Source organism: Vanellus vanellus (genome assembly GCF_965231255.1).
Source record: "Vanellus vanellus genome assembly, chromosome: 3".
Classification (NCBI taxonomy): Eukaryota; Metazoa; Chordata; class Aves; order Charadriiformes; family Charadriidae; genus Vanellus; species Vanellus vanellus.
Genome location: NC_138907.1, coordinates 115,398,343 through 115,417,319, shown reverse-complemented (window position 1 = coordinate 115,417,319; position 18,977 = coordinate 115,398,343). Strand labels below are relative to the sequence as shown.

Here is an 18,977-nt window from a genome sequence, read left to right as displayed (position 1 = left end):
ATTGTAACAGCATGTCATAATTCAAAATAATTTAAGCTTCTTGGTTGCATCAAAAGAACGATGGCATCAGGATAGTAACTTGTCTCATAACTTTTTCTTCTCTCTATCATGAGATTGTACTTTATTTTACAAAAAAAAAAAAAAAGAGGATGAAAAATACACCTACAGAAAATGGTGACGGTGTGTATGTATATTTAAATTCTGTCTACATCTCTGTTTTTTCTGGGCAGATCGTGCACAGATGGTAATCCCTGGGTGAGACTGGGGACTGTTATGCTACAGAGGTGCCCACCTGAGGAAAAGGAGAACACAGGAAATGAAATTTTGAAAATCTGCCGTTCTTTGTATGACACAAAGCACATGCTCCCTGTCAAGGTGAGGTTTAACTTCAGGTATCATGGGTATGAGTCCTGTTTTGAGGTCCCAAGTACAAGAAAGATGTTGCCGTACTGTCTCAAGTCTGATGGAGAGCTAACAAGATGATTAGGGGCTGGAGCATAATAAATGCAGAGAGTCTGAGAGAATTGGGTTCGTTCTGCCTTAAGAAGAGATGGTTGAGGGAGATCATATCACTGTCTTTAAATATGCAGATGAGGAAACATGTAGAGGAGATGGAGCCAGACTCTTCTCAGAAATGCCCGGTGATAGGACAAGATACGAGTTACATCATCAAAAACTCTCATTACATACAAGGAAAACATTTTTCACCATGAAAGTGGTGAAACATTGGAATAGGTGGATGTCTAGAAGAGACATCCGTCTCATCTCTGTTCTTGGAGGTATTTGGAATATGACAGGATCATGTCACAGGCGATCTGATCTTGTTGGACTTGCTTTGAGTGGGGGCTAGTTGGATTAACTGACCTTTAGAGGTTTGTTCCAGTGTAAGTTATTCTTTGAAGTATTTATAAAAAGTCTTTAATAGTGCATTGACATTGATGTTAGTGAGGCAAAAGCTGTTAATTAAATAATGAGTAATTTTCTCACTAATAAATGCATACAGATTTAGTGAGGAATCCTTGAAAAATGTATGGTGATGGGGATAAAAAAAAACCTAATACGCAAATAATAATCATGATGTTTTTGTCTTCCTTGACTATGTATGCATACTTCAGTACAAGCATTTCTGAAGTATAAAATTACTGAAGCATTTTGTACGTAAACATTGTATACTAACGAAGACAGATTTGAGAAATGCTTAATAAACTTCACACAACTTCAGACTAGTCATGTTCGTAGTTTTAGTAGGCTGATTAATCCCTTATAATCATCTTCACGCAATCAGTCTGTTATAGAAAACAGATGATGTTAAGACTAAAAGCAGAATAGAAACAACACATTCTGTTTAAAATACAGGCAGGTGGGTTGTGTGTGTTTTTTTTTTTTTTTTTTTTAAATAGTCCAACACAGTGATTTAAGTCAAGTTCAAAATCTATGTAAAACATGATTCAAGACGGTGTCAGTAAGCTGATATGATAAATACATTTATTCATTCATTCATTTCACCAAAAATTTTAGTGGAAAACATGTCTCCCTATCCCTGGGTCTGGCGTAAGTATAGGTAGCTTTTCCTTACGAGGTGTTGAATGGTGCATCATAGCTTGTAAACTCATGGTCTTACTCATGCACAGGAGTAGTCAAACTATCAAAGTAGAATTTTCTTAGTTATCTCAGTGAACCGGGACGACAAATCCCACCAAAGGCCACTATCATACAGCAGTCAGTTTACCAAGAGTCTTGCTCAAGAATGGGTCATGGTTTGCTCAGTTGTCTTAATTGAGTAAACTTTTTCTTAAATTCCATAACACGTCCTTATTTACACAAGTTTTGGTATTGGTTGGCAGCTTTGGTTGGAGGTGCCTTCCTTTTTTAATGGTACAGAATGTTGGAAGATCCCTCTCTGTAGGTGTGAATATACATAATATGAAAATATTCTGGTCCTCAAGCATAAAATGGCTTTACCAATGTAAAATACCATTTTTGTGACTAGAATGCTGTACAGCAACAGGAGTAGCACTAAAATGTGTAACTGTACAGTTGCCTACAAACACAGGCTATATTGCTTTAAGTCTCTACTTGGGAAGAGGGGAAATTACATGTGTAAATTTAAGTAACTTATTTGTATGCACGGCTGCAGTACTTAAGTGCACAAATTAGAGAGCTGAGATCACATGGCTGAATAAGATGAAAATCTGATTACTGACAATTAACCTGTTTAGATGACTGCACATTTCAATAAATACACTGATTAAGACGACAGACCTAGAATGATGGAATTCTAAAAACTGAGAGATCAATTTATCACCGTGAATAACATTTGCCGTTCTGCAGTCCAGAGGTTGTGATGGAAAAAACTTTTAACTTTAAGTCATGATGGCCTAGGAGTTAGAAAATCTGTTTCTTTGGATGTAATCAGAAAGGTTTCTCCCTTCCTTTATTCTACCTCCTACTGGTCTTTCTATTTTTTTTTACAGCCAAGTTCTTTTTTTTAATGTTTTTTGTGGAGCTGCATAGCTTTAATCTTAGTATCTCTGTGTGTGTGATGGTTTTTTACTTGCGCTATTCAGTGGATAGATTTTTCCATTCCTCTTAGTTGAAATAAGCACTGTTTTCATTTGCTGGGAATGCACGTGTGTTTGGACTGTCTGACATCCCCTACACTGCCTGATTAAGCCCTTTAGAAGGGGGCAAATCCTTCTCCCCCCAGTAAGTGTTAAAGTGTGACTCCTCTGAATATCTCATGTTTTTCTATCAACCTATGGGTCATGAGTCAGTTAACGTAAATACCTAAATGGGAGAATGCATCTAGTCTCTTATCCGTACTCACCCTGGGGTCTTAGTGGCTATAAGATGCTTATCTCCTAGAATAATATAGCAGCCAGTTGGTCTCCTTTTGTTCTATTTCTGTAGCTGGTTGCTCCCGATTTTTATAGCTGAGTTTACATTGTATGATTTTCTTCATTCACAGTTGTCTCTGATCGTTTTGTTCAGATAATTTTGAATATAAATGCTGCCCTTTGGTCTGCTTTCAGCCTCTCCAGTCACAATACTGTTTGTACTCATTATCCAGCCTTTAAAGCCATCCATGAAATTACTGAATGATACTGTACCCACAACAGACTCCTGTGAAATCTCTTATGTGCCTCACTGGTGTTACAGTGAGCCGCTGACAGCTGCTTAAGTATGTAGAAGACAAAAGTTACGTTACAAAAGTTTCAGCTAAATTGTAGTAATCCAGATTTTGATTTAGGACTTCCCTTGTCCCTCTCAGAGGTAACATCGTACCCCCTCCAAGCGCAGCCTCTCGCTGCAGGAGACACTCCAGTGTTTGCCGGTGCTTATTGCAGAGGAGCCCCGAGGAGCGCTGTGAGCGGTGGCTGGCTGGCTGCCCGGGGTTGGATTTCCAGTTGTTGTCCAGAGCAGCAGTGCCGTCGTTCGTGGCGGATGTAGGAGGAGGTGTTCATACTGTTTGGACAGTCGGCTTGGCGCGTTGCCCGGTCCCGTCCTGTGGGAAGAGGGATGGAGGCCGCTCCCCAGGTTTGCGAGTTGGCCCACGCTGTCCTACACCTTATTTTCCTGGTGCCTCTGACGGTGCTTCATGTCACATTCTCAAAGTGTCGCTAAACTTAAAATATGTCACAGTGATGGCCTTCACTACAGAACCTGTTGCGGTGGCCTTCAGGAACATTTTTCAGTGCAATGTTTTTGTTTGTTTTTTCATTGTACGTTTTGATGGTTTTCATGGACTGTGTCGGATGGATCCATAATACTTTTCCCCTTGCCTGCCTGCTTTCTTCTAAGTCTGAAAGATAGACTGCATTTCTCTTTTCCAGTCTTCTCTAACCTGTCATGTTCTCAAGGGTGATGTCTCTTACCTTGGTTTGTTATTTCTTTAGGTGTTTTGGGTTAATTTTTCAGCCCCAGAAACATCTTTTTTTTTATTTGAGACTGAATTTTCAATGCTGAAGTCTCACCCAGTGTTATTGTCAACTGTTAATTGTTCATTTGCCTGAGATCTTTTAATAAGAATTGAAGCAAAAAAAGGTATTTAACGCTTTGCTTTTCTTAGCTTTTTGTCACAGACTTTTTTTGTATTTGTATGTCATTAATCATGATGTACCAGGATAACAGGCAGAGCAGTCTTAACCTTATAAGAGATACTAAAGAGAAGAGTGGATAAGAAGTGCCCTTCTCCATAAACTGCTAGTGAGACTAGTGTTAAAATAAAACACCCTGTTAGTATAGCTGCATTTAAGAGGACACTGAAAAACAAGAGGCAAAAGAGAAAACCTGCAAAATTGTTGCACGTATGAAAATATCTTGAAGTGGAAGACTGAAAGAGTGCAGTGTATTAGCTGATCAGAGAACAAGAGGTGACTGATTTTTATTCTGCAGGTATTTTTAGATGGAACAGAAGCTATAAAACTCTTCACTTACAAAGGCATAACAAGAACCAGTTGTTTAATGTGTAACACTTCAAATTTTAGCATAAGGCATGATATTTTGACAGTAAGTAAAATTAATTGTTGGAACGTGTACTTCTTCAAGAGAGATGATGGATTTTGTAGGTGAGACTGTGCCTGGTAACGTGTCTAAGAGACATATCCAAAGTTACTCAAGTCATCTGACTGGTACCTACCTGAGATCTAATAACCTTTGCCTTAAAAATCTGCTACTGTATAATAAACAGAAGTTAATTGGATAGCGAAGCATGTGTTTTCTTATGTGGAGGCCGTTATGCCTCTGTGATGAGCAAAGCAGATTGTGTTAGAGCAGGTCCCATTAGCACGTGTAACCAGTACTAGAGTATAATTGTAAAGCATCTAAGAAGAAAACAAAACGCTGGCCTATCATCCGAGTTAAATGTTATTGCTTTGAAAATAGCAATGCTAATATCTGTATTATTGCATTTGCTTGCTGAGAGACTTAATTTGTCTTTATTTTAAAGCAGCTCATTGAGACAGCACACTGATTCAATATCTGCATGTTTTCTCTCCCTGCACTGTTGCTTTAAAAACACACAGTACATAGTTACATTTTACAATTTGCTTAGTTTCCTTTTCTTCCACCCAAACTGAAAAATATGATTTGGGTTTCTTTTAGAGAGCCTTCTCATACTTACGGGTTATTTCTTATGGCACTGCTTCTCCATTAGTTTTGAGAGGCTTTCAGACAGAAAAACCAAGCGTGGTAAAATTGCTGTTTTGTTCAGGTTATGTATGTTCTGACTCTCGGAATTTATTGTACTGAACATAAGCTGCATTTATTGCCGTGGGTACACCTTTTCAAGAAAAGGAGACATGTAGTGTGAATCTCTAACTTTGCGTTCAGTAAGTTTGCTGGTGTGGCAGGCATAGTGCTCAAAAGAAATACAATGGAATATGAAATTATCAGAAGTTAAATAGGCATACGACTGATAAGTCAAAGCTTAACGTTTTTATTTAATCTTCTTATTCCTTGATCCTATATCATATCCTTCGCCGATAACATTATCAGTAGCAATACAGAAGACAAGTTTAGAGGGAACAAGTCGAGGCATGAGAACAAGCCTTGCCTCAGTGGCTCAGAGCTCAGTGTGATAGAATATATCCTTCTAGGTAGCGTTTCTTGAAGGTATAAATTTAGAAAAGACTGCGCAACGTGCAGCCAGGTAGCTGCCCGTGCTACCAAGCAAGGCCAGGTGTCTCTGCAGTATGTTACAGTTGGAGCATTTAACATCTCTTCATCTTCAAATAATTCTTAGGCTTTTAGGTACACAGCTACTAAAACTGTGCTGCTGCTAAAAGTATAGTTGCATTTTGGTCATCAAATTGTGACGTTTGTCGTTAAACTTCAAAAGATGTAAAATAAGGAATAAAAATACGACTTGCATTCTCCCAACTTAATACTTAGCTGATGAGCTCCTTCGACAATTGCTCTCTAAATGTTGGAGTGAAACAGAGAGCACCTCTGAGGGTTGGATACCATTTTCAAGGTGACCGTCATACAGTACCCAGAGCACTTAGTGTGAATTGTCCTGGAATACGGGACATCTCTGGACCTTGGGAAGTGGTTGTGGCAAATGACCAAAATTCTTGAAAAATGACAAAAAAGGGAAGTTATAATTTGATTTATAACGTAGTTTTTTAGTCTAAATACTTTTTAATGTATAAATGAATAAATCATGGAAATGTTAAGGAAAAAAAAAAAGCCACAAGTCACAGGTAGGAGGGTTGGTTTGTTTGTTTTAACTAAAAGGCAAGTTAAAGATTTGGAAATGCACAGTAGTTGTGTGGGTTTTTTTTTGGTTGGTTGGTTTTTTTTAAAGTTATTTCTCTGGCCAGTTTCTTCTTGCAGAAGATTTACGATGCTAGATGTGTGCTATATTATAAATATGAGAAAATAGACGAATAAGGGAAAGTTTATTTGCTCAGCTTTAATTGTGTATAAAAATTTGAAAAGATTTTGCAACAGAGCTTTATGATGTTGAACTCTGGTAAGTACTGGTATTTCCTCTTTATTTTGTTCCACTTTTTTGATTGCATAATTGAGTTACAGAAATGTCACAGGTGTCTGTTAAGTTTCTTCCTGGGCTTTGCAGTATTTCAGTAAGCACAGATATATTAGTCCCACAGAGAGCTGCGATTCTCTCTTCTTTCAGTTAAACTCCGGGTTGTAATGGTAATTCAGTACCTGCCTTATCTAAGTAAAACAAATATTGCACTTATAACCCTGTATTCCACTTCTTTAAAAATTTTGTCCTTTCAAGTTTCTGAAGAATTATTTCCAAGAGGGAGTTCATTTGTTGTAAAAGTTTGTTTTCATTTTGCATTTGAGATAGAATTTTCATAAATTTTGGCGTGAACGATGATGCTAGTATCTCCACAGAGATCTCACAGAATGAGTTTACTTTTCTTTTCAGTGTATAAAAGAATTATGTTTGCTGCTGCTTAACCAGTCCCTCCTGCTGCCGGCCGTGAAACTGCTGGTAGAAAGCAAAGATCAAGATCTTCACGCTGTGGCACTGGAGCAGATAAAAGCTATTGCTAAGGTATGTGCTGTTGAATTAACCACCTTTCCGAGTCCGAGGTAATAAATTAACTCTTTTATCTTCATATAGTAGGCAGAGACTGTTGAGACCCTTATCATTATTAAGGTTTGCCACAGCTATTGTGTCCACAGTGAGCAGTAACACGGGGCTAGTAGGATCTTTTATATATACTTGAGGTGATTAAAACTCATAGCACTTTCTTTAAATTATCTAGTATGCTATTTTAAGTCAGTGTGGTGGAACAGAAACTATTGTATTATATGGAGTAGATTATTGTCTCTGTGTTCGTATTCTAGTAGCACTTTGGGGTCTTTTAAAGTGATGCTAGTACATCAGATGAGTTAGCTTGCTTCTGACAAACTTGGCAGTCTGTTCATATACACATGGAGAGCCGTTACATCACTGTTTTTTCGTAGAAAGGTTAAAATGCAAAATGATATGTATGGGGACTTTCATGCAATTCTAAACAGATTTTATTCGACACTGCAGCGAAGGTTTTGGAGAAGAACAACCTAAATACTGTCTTTTTTTCTTTGCACAAAAACTGAAAGACATCACCGTGTATTTTTGAATTGTTATATAAAGTTAGATTACTCTCTTTTTATTTCTTGTGTATTTGTGTTTCAGTTAAGAAGGAACACCTAAAAATATGAAAGCTAGTCTCCTAGACAAAAGCATTGTATTATCTTTTATGTTTTTTTTTTTTTCTGATGACTGAGATAGATTTAAAACTTCTTCAAGCTCTTAATTAAACTTGTGCACGTACAACCTGACTTTCTTGGGTTTTGTTAGCTATGGTCTACAATCTAGCACTCTACCACAAAAGAGAAGGGAGGTATTGTCTCAAACATTTATATGAAAGGCAATGGCTTTCCTGTCTGGCTAAATTAACTGCATTGAATATTTCCAAAGTTACAATATTTTGGTGGAAAAACCGCATCTCTAATATTTCCAAATTCGGCACCATATCTTAGGGACCTCTTGGTTGTGTATTACAATATAAAATAATAACTGATGGTAAATTTCCTGTATGCTAATTCAAAGTTAAACTACCCATATGGAAACAGAAATGGGACTGTGTATATCTTTTTAAAATAAGCATCCACAAAACAGGAAAGCTTTAAAAATTGATTTGTAGGAATTCAAACTGACATTCTAACTTTTTTTCTGAGACACACAAAGTAAGTAAACATTCCACCGTTTCTGCAGGAGCCTTCTAGGGCAGGCCCTCTGCTCTAGTTCTGTTAATTACAACAAATTTTTCATACTCCTTGGTTGGAACAAACGGTGCAATCCTATTCCTTACTTTCACACCATCATTTGTTCCCTTGCAGAGATGTTCTGGATCTCTTCCCAGATTTCTCCCTTAAGTCTTTCCTCCTCATGTGTTGTGTCTTTCCTTCTTACGCTGCACATTGTGTTCCAGAAGCTTTCTCTTTTTGCATCCATTGGATAGCTTGAGAAAGGTGTTATCTCCTTCCCCTTCAGGAGGACTCCAGAGCACAGTGGTGAAGACCAGTCAGAGAAGCAAAGATCTGGAAGCGTAGGGTCCATCTCAGATGTTGCCAATTTTCTTTTTCTGAAAGACTTAGTTACCAAAATGGATGAAGCACCAGCTTTTTTAACCTGTTCTGCATGAACATTTAAAATGGTTGCATGGAAGGTGGTGAGAGCATATGATACATAATACACATCTGCTTGTATCAAAATTCCTGCGATAGTTAGCATCCAGTATGAATTTGGAGCATTTCCTAGTCGGGTTTGGCATTCTAAGTAAAGAACCACAGGTTTTTCTGAAGGCGTTCCTATTCCCTTTTCCTTATACAAATAAACCACAAATATTCTGAATTTTTCACCAAATGTAATTTTATAAATATTAACCACCAAAACAATAGTAGATTATCTTTAGTACATTGATAGTTTTCTTCTACCACTTGCAATTTTAGGAAAAGCAAGGTGTTCTAACTTTTTAAACAAGGCGGTCTCATAGAAAAGCAATGGGGGATCTCATATATGCACTCACTTTCTCATCTATATGTTCGTATTAACTGTTTAAAACTGACTTTTTTGTTAACAGATGAAAGCTGCTGCGTGAGTGACTGGCTCTGAAGCTTGCCAGCAGGAATTTGTGTCCGAGTACATTTTATTTAACTATTTTTAAAGCACAATGCTGTGCAGTAGCACTTTCTGAATGGCTGCTAATTGTATTGCTCTCTTAACTGGCCTTTTCTTTCTAGCGTGCTGCTGCTTTTCTTTTTCTACACTCTAGGTTGATTACATTATATTGAAGTTTTAGGGCAGGAACCATATTATCTTCTTACTGATATAAAGCACTTTGTAGACCTGTGCATGCCTAAAATAATATTCTTTTTGGCCTTCTTATGCAGGAGGCAGCTTGATAAACTGCTTTTAATTGTTCCTTCTAAATTCAGTATTCATTTGAGCACATAGTTCTGTAAGAGTGCTGCACAGAATTTTCAAAGCGTTTAGCTTTGGTCCAATGTTTTGTCTTAAGTCAACAAAAATTTAACTGTCGATTTCATTACATCACACGTAAGAGTTTATCCAGTACCTCGAACGTGACATTCCATTGCCAGTGTTAGAAAAATAACTAGTACAGAAGAGTGCCGTACTAAATTTAAAAGCTGTTCTTGTATTGTTTAGAAAGTATCTTTTACTCCTTGTTTTATATGCATCTCTTCTGATTACATTAGTTGGTGGTGCACTAAAAGTGCATATATTGCTTAGCTATTGGTGTCGTTTATTCCGTATAATTTTGTATGCGTACTTTTTGCTTTTTAAAAACAGTATTTGGACTGTTAATGCTTTTTGTAGAATTCTTAATGTATTTTTCATAGGAAGCCCATTTCTGCTTGCATTAAACAGGAAAAGGACAAATAACGTCTGGCAAAGGGAAATCATAGCTATTGATTCCCTGACACAGTGCTAGCACAGCTCACAAACATGGCTGTGAGAAAAATACAGCACTTGCTTGCTGATACTATGTATTACTTAGCCATTTGTTGTACGTTGCTGACAGCTTTATGGATGTTTACAGTTAAGGATGATGCTGAAGTGCTGATACTAGGAATTGTGTAGCTTTTGCCTGTAATAAAACAACCAAGCTTTTGTGTAAGCTTTTTTGAAATTGCAGACCTCTCTTTTTATTGTGTGTCTTTTTATAAACTGCCACTTGTCTTTTTTTGGATAACAGAAATAACTGTAATTCCTCTGTGTTGTGTGAATAATTTGAGAAATTGGTTTACTTAAATAAGCTTATTACTACCAATAGCACTTAGAGTTTGCCCTTAAGAGTCAGATGGTTTTTGAGAACGGTTTCAGTGTTGTCTGTTCACTTGGTTACCTTTCAAAGATTAAGACTGACTTCTATGCTTCTGACAGAGCAAGTAAATATCCCATTACTTGTTGGTGGTTACATTGTTTAAACAGCCAACAAATGGGAGTTAATATAGTCAGTGCAAATACTTCTTCAACCAAGGCTTTCATAGAAACTAGAACTAGAAAATGTTTTTAGTTAATCTAAAATAATACCTCAGCTCAGTTTGCATACTATACTTTCAATGATGAAGTACGGAGACTACCTTTGCAATGTGATTTATTGAAAAATGTAATACGAAAAATCATAAAGAAGCTGTGAAATAATGGAATTTCCAGTTGTCTCCATTGTCTTACGCCATTCATGCCTACTCACTTGGTGTGGCTTACCTTTTAAAAGAAATCTTGTGAAATTATGTATATAATAATAGTGATTATGGTAAAATATCTCTCTCTAGTTTAGTTTTGTAGGGGTTTTAAATATCTCTTTGTTTTCTTCTTCTCCCTATATATTTGTCCTATAGCTATAGACTCCATTCAAGAATAAAACGAAAAGTGTTTTTATCTCCAGTAGTAGCGGAGAGCTAATACACTGGGAAATAGCAGGTTCAGTTCTTCTCTGCTGTTGCATCAGCAGCAGCTCTTATCTTTCCATTAGTATGCGTATTTCATAATGCATAAGTTATGGATGAAATACTGCCTGTTGGTAACACCAGAACCTCTAGGCACCTCCACAAACAATGCTGACGGGGAATTGCCCAGACCCTGACTTGCCCTTTAGTTAGGCAAAAGATACCACCCAACCTGCCCTTGCGTAGCTGAAATTCTTGTTGCAGGAGAGATTTTTTTTTTTCTTTTTTTCAGATACACTGCATCATAGCAATTACAATGTCCACTTAGGCTATATTAGCAACCAGAAAAAATATTGGGCGCTGATATAAGATGTATTCTTGGTCTTGGGGAGCGAATCCACAAAATTCTTAGATTCGTGGTTGCTTGAATTTGTGGGGGCCTCAGTGCTTTATCAGTAAAGCCTTCTAGATGCCTCAAGTTCCTCTTTGGAGTACATCAGAAGAGGTGCCACCTGTGGCAAAACTGGTCTTTGCCCACCTATTTCACCCACAAGCTTTCTTAAAACTTGCAGGCTCCCCGTCTCTGCTTTCCCAGGGGACCTGCTGCCTCGGTGGAGCTGAGTGCCCCCAGCCTGAGCCCATTTGCAGTTGGTAACATCAGTGCGCTGATGGCGAAGCCCCAGGCAAGCATGCTTAACCCTTACTAATTACACACTGACAGCGCAAGACACGAACTGTCATTCTGAATCAGAAATACAGCAGTCGGCGTAGGGGTGAATACAGGTTGTACAACTGCTTTGTGTTTGGATCATTTGTCAAGGGCGGTAGGGAAACAGCTGGAATCCCGTGTCCTCTCCAAGAGCAGCACTTAATAGCCTGGGATAAGACTCCTACCCATTCTGCCGAAGACGTGCAGAAAGAGTTCAGGACTCGTGGAGGCAGAGTACAAGTGGGCCCTCACTTCTGTACCTGTTGACGGGAACGTTGCTGAGATGTGGTTTTCCATCTGTAGATGCAGATCCATTTATAAATTCTGCATTAAAGAGACATCTGATAAAATGCACAAGCCCTGTTTGAAGCAGAGTGCTGTAGCACTGCTTCAGTGGAAATTATGGCTGCATCTGTTGCAATTCTGTTTCTGTTCTGTCTCCCTTTCGAGATGAATACGCATGTCACCAGCAGGGAAAGGTATTGATCATTGCACTCTAAAGGAGTGAGCTAGTCATCAGAGATGCCACCTGAATGCCTACATCTTGAAAGTAGATTTCAGCCAATACCTAAATAGGTATATAAGCCAAGAAAAAAAAGTCAAGATTTCCTCTCCTTAGCATAATTATCCCCGTTAGTTCTTTTACTCATACACACGTGCATTGTGTGTGGGCACCACGCTAAATCTGCATTGTCAAATCCTACTGAAGGAGAGATGGATATGAAAAAGTATTCTCCCATTTAAGCCTTCCAGAAGTAACAGGTTGTACGCTAATGAAAAATTTAGCACTCTCAACATGGAAGTCCAGATAGGCATAACGTACTCTGAGGCTGTCATTATTGTGGTTTATAGTTCATTCGCATGTTCGCACAATGTGGAAAATGGTTGTGTATTCATTTGTGCAGAAGGTACCTGCACCTCTGAGACTGGCTTAAACTGCTGTCAGCTGCACCCCATATCACTGGAACAGTGTTTCTGGGATCAGCGATAAACTTTTCTGAACCATTTTTTTTTAAGAGTTAGTTAGGATCTTGGGATAGTAGGAGCTCTGCATATGCAGGCAGCTCAGAAGTGACTCATGAATAAGATCCTACCACTGCTGTCTGCCCAGAAGCAGCAGCTTTCTAACACTGGGATGGCAAGGTTGCTTTTCAGTAATTATTTTAATCTGCTTTTACTCTCTTGTTTACAAGTCTTGTCAAAAAAGTGATTTTGAAAAAGAAAATATAATGCCATTTGGAGTCTGTTTCTACTGTAGACTGATATTTGGTATGCACACTAGAAGTGTATACTTTGCAGCCAATCTGTGCTAATTTAAACAACGTTTAAAATATGAATGAAATGATTGACAAAGAAAAATTAACGTTGTTTTGAATTAATATTTTTTAAAAGGTAAAATTTTGAGGATCAAAAGTCCCTCTGGAACAGTATCCTGGCTCCCATGAAGGGAAGAATTCTAAGTCTAGCCCTACAAGAGTAAGGCAAATATATAAGCTCTTTTTCTAAGATACTGCTCTCCCACCTTCCAGTCATTTTCAGCTGTATGTATTTGTGTCCTAAATAACTGCCAGTGGTTTTCTTCCTCCATTTTGTCCGATTTCTCCTTAAACTTGGATGAGCTTTTATTCTGCAGTATCACTTGCCGGAGTTCAACTGTGTAAAAAAACAACTATTTCCTTTTATTTACTGTGAATCTGATCCTACTAGATTCATTTAATGCTTCATAGTTCTTTTTTTTTAATGACAGAACGTGTTTAATCAATCTCTGTATGCTCTAATGATGTTGCTATCTGCTTTGTGCCCTCTAAGCTGCCTCTTTTATAGACTGGGGACTCCTGGGTTTGCCGAGTCATTTCTTGTACAGGCACCATATTGGACTCTGTGGTGTATTTTTAGTTTTAAATACATGCTCTGTGTGTTCACCTTTATATTGTTTTAGTAGTTTTTGCTTTAATGCTTGTTGTTCTAATTTAAAACTAATTTTAAATAGATATAGTCTTAAAGTAAATTGAAACTGATTTAATTTTAAAAAATCTTACAGCTTATACACTGAGCAGCGATGCTTAAATAAAACTATCTTAATTAAGGTTTTGAAATATACATTGATTTATTAGAATAGAATATAATCTTTCAGTTGGAAGGGACCTACAACCATCACCTAGTCCAACTGCCTGACCAATTCAGGGCTGACCAAAAGTTAAAGCATGTTATTTAAGGGCATTATCCAAATGCCTCTTAAATAGTGACAGGCTTGAGGCATCAACCACCTTGCTAGGAAGCCTGTTCCAGTGTTTGACCACCCTCTTCGTAGAAAAATAGACAAGCCCAAAGTCCTTAGCCGCTCCTCATAGGACATTCCTTCCAGCCGTTTCATCAGCTTTGTTGCCATCCTCTGGAAACAGTTGAGTACCTTCACATCCTTCTTAAATTGTGGGGCCCAGAACTGCACCCAGTACTCAAGGTGAGGCCACACCGATGCTGAATCCAGCAGGACAGTCACCTCTGTGGTTCAGCTGGTGATGCTGTGTTTGATGCACCCCAGCCAGGATGCGGGTTGCCCTCTTGGCTGCCAGGGCTCACTGCGGACTCGCGTTGAGCCTGCTGTCGACCAGCACCCCCAGATGCCTTTCTGCAGGGCTGCTCTCCAGCCACTCCTCCCCCAGTTTATACTTGTGCCCGGCATTACTCTGTCCTAGGTGCAGAATCCGTGATTTGAACTTGTTAAATTTCATCCCACTGATGATTGCCCAGTACTCCAATATATCTAGATCCCTCTGTGAGGCTTATTGTCCCTCAAGAGAGTCAACAGCACCATCCAGTTTGGTGTCACCAGTAAACTTGCTAATGGTACATTCAACTCCCGCGTCCAGGTTGTTGATAAATATATTGAACAGAACTGGCCATAGAGTTGAACCCTGAGGAACACCGCTGGTGATGGTTGCCAGCCAGATGTGGCTCCATTATTGACAATCTGCACAGATGTTGGTAAGGAAGTTCTGCGTGCGCATTTGTTTTTATTTAAACTAATGACTGTTTCTTCATGTGCAATTGATATCCAAAATGTTGTCATGATCTGGAGTTGTAAAACTGATAAAAGCAAATAGTTAATCTATCTTTCTCAGCTGCCTATTTTTATACAGATTTCTCATTAAACCTTAGCTTCTCTGTGTTCTTCACACGCCTGTCAGACTCTGCTTAGATTTAACGAAGAGTTGCAGAATAGATGGTGGCCTTAGCTGCGTGAAATGCCTTCCAGGGTGTGATTGCCATCTTGTGTCTCCATCCAGTTGCCTGGAGACATTTACACTACAAAGGTTTCCTCTTTCTGACCAGGTCTTCAGACAGCCTTGAAGTCAGAAAATGGGAAATGTTAATCAATTTAAACCTACTGGACTACTTGACCTTAAGGATGAGCTGTCAGACACAACCAAGAGCCTTTTGTGCGCTCTTTTGTTATGTGTAAAGACACAATGATGTCGTTTATGCATGAGTACAGACAGGTTGCTCTGCTTCTGTATTGCATGCGGACATCTTCATCCCCATAGTACAGCTCAGATGTTTAATGGTTTTGTCCTAAAAAAGGTCTTTTACTTTCAGACTTGTCTCTCTCCAATTTGTAGGTTTTTGGCTGATTGTACTGATCTATAGGACTATATGATCTATAGGACTTTTCGTTAACTGGATAATAGCCTAGAAAACTAATTTAAATCAGACTTCCCATCTGCTGTTAATCTCATTATTGTAATTACTGTTGGTGTTTTATGTTCATAAAATCAAAGACTGAAGCCCTGTGTAAAGTTGCATCCTACGTACCGGTGAAGAATAGAGCTCAGGGAGCCCAGAGGCGGGGAAATGTCCCTCCAGCCTCCCATTTCAGAAGAGATGAGAGCTGTTTGGGTAATGGCTTAGCGTGCTGCGTGGTGCGCTATAAGATGCCAACACTAGGAATTTTATATAATCATCAGGCTGTCTTCCACAGGAAAACATGTCAGTCGTTAACATATGACAATTTAGAGGAATTATTGAATAATTAAAGACTTAAAGAGCGGTCAGCCTAAAGACTGGGCATCCCTACGGTTCTTAGAACTGTTTAGTAAACTAGACCTAGATCTGCTACACACTATTGCATTAGCTTTGTAATCCAGGAGAGGTTTGTGTAAGTTTATTTTTAAGATTTCAACGGAAAGAAAAACACAAATATCTAAATGAAGTAATGGAAGAATAGCATGAGGGTGAAACAGCAAACTCTCCTCCTGGTTAACGTGATAAAGCCATTCTCTTTTTCTGGAAAGCTTCTGAAGTTCCAAAGCAAGTGAAAATAGTAGATTGAAAGTAATGATCATGTGCTATTAATGGTAAATTGAAGGCAATAAAAAGAGTTATTTGGAGAATAGCTTCACCTGAAGTCTATTATCTAAGGATTCACACTTGATAAAGCATAGCAACTTTTTGTGCTACAATATTTCGTGTTCTGTCTTTTTCCTTTTTTAATTATATTTTATATTGCATAGAGTGCATCTTCCAAAATAGAGCAACAAATTACTGTGTTTCCGTTGCTTATCACATACACGCTTTCAGTCATCATGATGACTTTTCAGCTCTTTCACAGGAGAGAAACTTAAATTCATCAGTCTAAAATTATTTAGGTACAATAAAGACCTTTGTTCTAAAAGAATTTGTTCTTACTTCAAAGGAAGTTCTTTCTCCTAAAGCTAGTGGCAGATTACCACCCACTTCAATGCCAGGAGCGACCTGGTAGTTCCTTACGAGCTCTGTGTTGCTCTACATGCAAGTGTAATATTCATAGAGTCATAGAATGGTTTAGGTTGGAAGGGACCTTGAAGAGGTAGGCAGGCAACCCCCCTGCTATAGGCAGGGACACCTTCCACTAGACCAGGTTCCTCAAAGCCCCATCCAGCCTGGTCTTAAACGCTTCCAAGGATGGGGCCTCCACAGCTTCTGTGGGCAACCAGTTCCAGTGCCTCACCACTCTCAAAGTGAAAAATTTCTTCCTAATGTTTAATCTAAATCTCCCCTCTTCCAATTTAAAGTCATTCCCCCTCCTCCTATCGCTACGTGCCCTAGTAAAACGTCCTTCCCCAGCTCTCCTGTAGGTCCCATTTAGGTACTGGAAGGCCACAATAAGATCTCCCTGGAGCCTTCTCTTCTCTTGATTCCTCCAAATAAGATGCCAAACGTTGGGAGTCTGTCAATGCCATGCATTCAAGAGAAAATTATGTACCTGTTCTGATTTATGCGTTGAGCATCCTGTTTCTGGTTGACTACCTGTATAGGGAAACTGGAGAGAGTAGTCCATGGTTCATGTTAAATTGTGTGCGTGATCTCTCACAGTGTATCTGTCTGAGTAGGCAAGATTTTTACTAGTACATTTGGTTGTTTGGACTAATAGATTGTAGTTACGTTTAATCTTTCTGGAAAAAATAATCCACCTGCAATTTGACACCTTTACATGTTCCTAAGGAATGGTTGTGGAAACTTCATGGGGCAGAGAATTGGGTTATAAGCAAGAAGTGCCTGTTGCAATGTGCTCGTGATGGCAGCAGTGGGGGCAAGGAGTGGATGAAGCCCGTTGCACGTGAACATGAGGAAGCAAAGCTCTGCACTGTTTTAGCTTGAACAAAAACAGAGACCAGAAAGCTTTAAATGGTGTCCTGAAAAGAATCAAAGTTAAATGTTTTGTTATACTAATTAGACTTAAAATTGCTTCATTTCAGCTGTCAAGTGTCAGTGCCAAATGTCGGTGTGCAGTAGCCACGTCATGTGGTCACACAACAGTAATGGTTAAACTGGTCTTCAAGGATGCCACATCCCTGGGTCACAGGTTCTTTATTACCTGCTGGCATATGTCAGAATATGTAAAGGTATATCCCTGTTGTTAATTCATACAGAATACTCATCTTGCTTTCAAGGTCACACTGTGCAGTGAGAACAGTCATGACACCTTCCAGTTGATGGATGTATCCGGTAATTAATTTTTAATTACTTTGGATTTTTCTTTCTTCGTAGGTTGATGATTCCAGTTGCGATGCTGAAATACTTTCCTTGCTCCTCAACGCCAAGTTAGTGGTGAAGTGCATATCTACCGCCTTCTATCCTCGCCTTATTGACCACTTACTGGCTAACCAGGGAGAAGGAGGCTGGGATGTAGAAGAAATAGCAAAACAACTTAAAGACGCAGGGTTCAGTGCAGAGGCCGGGTCCCTCCTGATGTCTTACCGTGGGACTCATCCTGCACTCAGGACTTTTACTACTGCCCTCCAGGCTATTCAGCATTGGATCTGAAAATGTTGGATTTCTGCGTTTCCTATTTGCTGGAGATCTTACACAAAGGGAGAAATTGTTGTTCTGGTGAAGTAACAAAGCCATTACCTATGTTTTGTAGAAAATACAAACAGCACACTTACAGTCAGTTCCCATGTACTTCTAATCGTTTAAAAAAATTATCGGTGCGGACCATATCGTTCTGTTATATGACTAGCAAAGCATTGAATCTAATAATCCTTTTCAGATCAAAGTGTTAAATTATTGCACTCTGACTTATAAATGGAGCATTAGTAAGGTGGGAGGTTATATACAATTTGTATTAATTTCTGTAAGTAATTTACTCTTGTCATAATGTAAAACTAATGTGAAAATATAAAGATATATGGAGCAACAAAAAATAATCACAATGAAGAACAGCTGCTGAGAATTTAAAAACCGTAAAATTTGGTATTGTGCAATGTTGTTATCACAGCTTTTGTTTGCAATAAATAAAATATTTTACATTTATTGTACTCTCTTTTTTCCTCCTCTTAGATAAGAAAAATATTTTCTTTCTTCAGCCACTCTTTCTGAAACTCCTGTCTCTCCTCAGTGATGTTTATTCATAGAGACAAGCTGAACTCTTATATCCTTGCAGACAGTTCTAGTCTTTGAGGTATATTCCTCTGCGATTTGAGAAGCCCCATCTCAAATCCTACACATGTGAATGCACTTTCAAAGTATTTTACTTACGTTTCTCCGGAGTTCTGAAAAACTAAGTAGTTGTGTTTATTTCCAAATGTATTTCTGTCTTAATAAGGCAATGTATTTCTTGCTGTTTTCTCAGTTTTTTTAACAAGGGGACTGTCTCTTTATTACCCTGCATTATCAGAAGGTTTTGATGTTTCCACTTATTCATGGGAATTTGTTGTTAAAATTAATCTGTAAATCTTTTGTCTAATCTTGTGTTGAGATCCAATTTTGATTACATAATGTGCAGCAACGGTATACCCGATCATAGGACAATACGGGTTTGAAGCGATCTGTAGAGGTAATGTAATCCAAC

General features: G+C 38.5%; 1 protein-coding gene across 1 annotated transcript in view; it reads left to right on the top strand.

Annotated features, from left to right (window-relative positions):
* Positions 1–18,435, top strand: part of NBAS (NBAS subunit of NRZ tethering complex) — a gene marked incomplete at its 5' end in the record, with an annotated part of 193,283 nt that extends 174,848 nt beyond the window's left edge. Inside the window, 3 exons of the mRNA XM_082481713.1 lie at positions 231–375; positions 6,902–7,030; positions 17,675–18,435. Coding sequence (XP_082337839.1) covers positions 231–375; positions 6,902–7,030; positions 17,675–17,950 — 550 coding nt within the window. The 3' untranslated portion in view covers positions 17,951–18,435. The remainder of the gene's footprint in view (positions 1–230; positions 376–6,901; positions 7,031–17,674) is intronic.
* Positions 18,436–18,977: the final 542 nt, after the last annotated feature.